Source organism: Benincasa hispida, chromosome 10 (assembly GCF_009727055.1).
Source record: "Benincasa hispida cultivar B227 chromosome 10, ASM972705v1, whole genome shotgun sequence".
NCBI lineage: Eukaryota > Viridiplantae > Streptophyta > Magnoliopsida > Cucurbitales > Cucurbitaceae > Benincasa > Benincasa hispida.
Window position 1 is genome coordinate 56,621,585 of NC_052358.1, and position 3,230 is coordinate 56,624,814.

General features: G+C 35.4%; 1 protein-coding gene across 3 annotated transcripts; it reads left to right on the forward strand.

Annotated features, from left to right (window-relative positions):
- Positions 1 to 1,473: 1,473 nt before the first annotated feature.
- Positions 1,474 to 3,005, forward strand: LOC120088772 (B3 domain-containing transcription factor VRN1-like). 3 transcript variants are annotated; one of them, XM_039046209.1, is made up of 4 exons: positions 1,480 to 1,680; positions 1,755 to 2,304; positions 2,389 to 2,582; positions 2,662 to 3,005. In XM_039046209.1, the coding sequence occupies exons 1-4, from the start codon at positions 1,606 to 1,608 to the stop codon at positions 2,923 to 2,925; spliced, it is 1,083 nt and encodes a 360-aa protein (XP_038902137.1). In that variant the 5' UTR covers positions 1,480 to 1,605; the 3' UTR covers positions 2,926 to 3,005. The 3 variants fall into 3 exon arrangements, with proteins under 3 accessions (XP_038902138.1, XP_038902136.1, XP_038902137.1); XM_039046210.1 differs by having other exon boundaries at positions 1,474 to 1,680; positions 1,755 to 2,582; positions 2,684 to 2,838; XM_039046208.1 differs by having other exon boundaries at positions 1,477 to 1,680; positions 1,755 to 2,582.
- The last annotated feature ends 225 nt before the right edge of the window (positions 3,006 to 3,230 follow it).

A 3,230-nucleotide genomic window follows, 5' to 3' on the forward strand; every position in this document is an offset into this window, starting at 1 on the left:
CTCCCTAAGGTATATTTTATTAGGAAGATCTTTGATAGCATATAATTCTTCTAGTTTAGTTCGTATCCTATAGGCAGTTTCTTGATCTAAAACTTGTCTTAGAACACTGTCACTAAAGTTTAGAACCAATGTACTATAAGCTGCCAGTTCCCAGTCTTTTTTTTTCTTGAGTTGTCACTATGGCAGGGAGTGTTGATGGGTCAAGGAGGACTCTGTGAGTTTTCTATTGGCCGAGAATTGCCTTGATTTTAGCCTTCCACAAGCCAAAATCTCCTTTGCCATCGAATTTCTCTACTTCGAGTCTTGCTACTAACATCTTGGAAAAAATTTGAATCTTGAATCTTCAAGAACTGCAATCTTGTAAGTCTTTTGCTCTGATACCACTTTGTTGGGCCTGCTTTCTGTTGATTGTGATCTAAAAGGCCAAATGATGAATTAATGGGCCTGCTCTACTGATCCAAAATCGTGAACCCAAGAATTTTGCCCCAAATAAATTGGTTTGGTAGAGTTCTTGGATATGCTTTGTCCACGATCTTCCAGCTGATGTGCTCCACGTGGAAAACTCCACTAACTTTTGCCTGATGGAAGTGAATGACTATCTTTTATTCTATGGGATTTTGCAAAATTAATTTCTTTCTCTCTCTTGTTCTCTCTATCGAATTTGCATAACTTCTCTAACCCTAATCTTTTATGTTTGTTTCGTGCGACTGCTTGAGTAAACGATGGTGATGAACAACATGCAACCTTGTAGAAGAAAAGAGAAAGAAGAGGTCTACACGATGATATATGTGGTTTGGCAAATGATGCCTACATCCACGAGAAGGAGAGGAGATTTTATTCAAGAGTTAAGTCATAGCTTTTTCTCTTTATAGATTTCAAGCTTTTTTGAAGCTTTTGTATGTTGCACACTACGAATTTGTAAATGATGAGTATTTATACTAATTTTTTTGATACAAGTAGTTAGAATAACAAACTGTAAAAGTTAAAGAAATGTGAACAGCTGTTGAATATGTTGAATGTTTGAGCTTATTTACTTAATATAATGTCATTAAAGAATTAATATGACAGCTTTGAAAAAAAAAAAGTCACGAAGAAAAGCAGTTGTGATAGTTTTTAAGTGTGATGGAGTTTTAATTTTGTCGTAATGTAAGTGAATCAAAATCATGGATGCATCGATTTTAGTCATTTATTTTGTTATTACATCAATTAAAATAACATAACTATATGAAGTTTTTAAAATTTTCCAAGTCATTTTAATGATAACTTTTAAAATGACAAAATATTGTAATTATAACTTTTAAAAAATGGAAAATTTCTTCAAACCGATTATGTATGGAGCAATAATTACCAACGAAAATGAAAGCAAATATTTTGATATTGTGGAGTTTCATTTTCATCTGATTTGGATGAATTTGACCACATGCTTTCTTCATGAGAGCCTTCTTCACACATTCTGATTCCCCATCATTGCTGTTTTTATTTTATTTTATTTTATTTTATTTGTTTCCATTTTTAGTTTGATTAATTTTGTATTTAGAAACCAACTGCATTTATTTAAATTCAATCTCAGAGGAGGAGAAAAAGAGCTGAAAAGCTATCTTCCCAATGGCTTTGTTCAGTTCTCCAAATCCCCATTTCTTCAAGATCATTCTCCATCAAAATCTCATCCAACAAAAGCTTGTGAGTAACCAACAAACAAATCACATTCTCTAATTTCTTCATTTCTTTCTTTAATTAACCTCTTTTCTTCACAGGATCTTCCAAACAAGTTCGTCAAGAACAATGGCGCTTCTCTGTTATTCAGCAAAGCAACTCTCTCCCTTCCCGACGGTGCAAACTGGACGGTCCAACTCAAGAACTTAGACGGCAAAATCTGTTTCCTCAGAGGCTGGCCGGAGTTCGTAGAGTTTTATTCTATTCAACCTGGATATTTCCTTGTCTTCCAGTTGAGAAGAATTTGCTGCTTCAATGTCCTAATTTTCGATACATCTGCTACCGAAATTGATTATCCAACGCGCCCGCCGTCGGTTCTAATTCCCAAAACCGAAAACGAAGATGGAGAGGAATCTGTCCGGACACTGAATGGGGCGGTTTTGAAGAAGAGAAGCAGAGAGAAAGAGGAAAAAACCGTGGCGTATTGTTCATTCCGAGAGATGAAGAAGATGATGAGGAAGAATGTGAAGATCAAGATCGAAAAGCATCGAGGATTCACTACGTCTCAAGGATTCAGCTATGAAGATGAAGATGAAGATGAAGATCTGGAAACTAATTACTCACGGAGACAGAGTACTTACAGAGGATCAGGTTTGTTTCGCTTAATTTCTCTAAAATTTAACTTAAATTTCACCTATCAGTACCTAAAATTGGATGAATACTTACCGATTTCAGCTTATAATGAAGGAGACGACGGCCGATTCAGTCCGGAAACGATGAGACCGATGAATCCACGGAAGACGCCGCCGGTATTGACGGAGAATCAATTGGTAGTTCTGAGGAGAGCGAGATCGTTCAAATGTAGGACGAACAATCCTTCATTCATGGTGACGATGAGACCTTCCTACATTCAAACAGGGAATTATCTGGTAAGAAAAAAAATATTGAAATCTCGAACGATCTTCAATTGAAAGAGTGTGATTTCGAAATTTGATGAATCTGATGCAGAGCATACCGAGGATATTTGCAGAGAGATACATAAAGGAATCGATGGATGTGAAGCTGGAGATCGGCGACGGGAGGAGTTGGAGAGTTTTATGCGGCGTCCGGTGGGCGTTCACACGGCGGCGAACGGAACTGAAAGGCGGTTGGAAAAGATTCGCCGTTGATAATGAGTTGGAAGAAGGGGATATTTGTGTGTTTGAATTGATAAACAAAACCACCAAAGTTCATTTCCACGTCACCATTTTCCGTCTTCCGAGTCCAGAGTAAAATCAACACAAGAATGTTTAATGTTTAATGTTATGTGTTATTATTGCACTTTTATATTTTTTTAAGTGTTATCTCAAAAATATTTTATCTTCCTTTGTTAGAATTATATCTTATGAACTAATTTTGGTGCATTCCAGTTTAATTACATAGAAATAATAAGAATTTGTCAAATTATGAGTAAATAAATTAGATCAGATAAAAAAATTGGCAAATTGCAAAAACTAGTAGTTGCAATTACACCCTTAAATTTTTCAATTTTAAAAATTAAGCCCTCAAACTTATATAAATATTAAAATTGGGTTAAA

What these genes read in the sequence shown, in the direction of transcription:
- LOC120088772 (XM_039046208.1), top strand. Translation starts at nt 1,606, where the DNA reads ATGGCTTTGTTCAGTTCTCCAAATCCCCATTTCTTCAAGATCATTCTC. An exon ending in ATCTCATCCAACAAAAGCTT is followed by an intron (nt 1,681 to 1,754) that starts GTGAGTAACCAA and finishes TTTTCTTCACAG; the next exon opens with GATCTTCCAAACAAGTTCGT. An exon ending in TTCAAACAGGGAATTATCTG is followed by an intron (nt 2,583 to 2,661) that starts GTAAGAAAAAAA and finishes AATCTGATGCAG; the next exon opens with AGCATACCGAGGATATTTGC.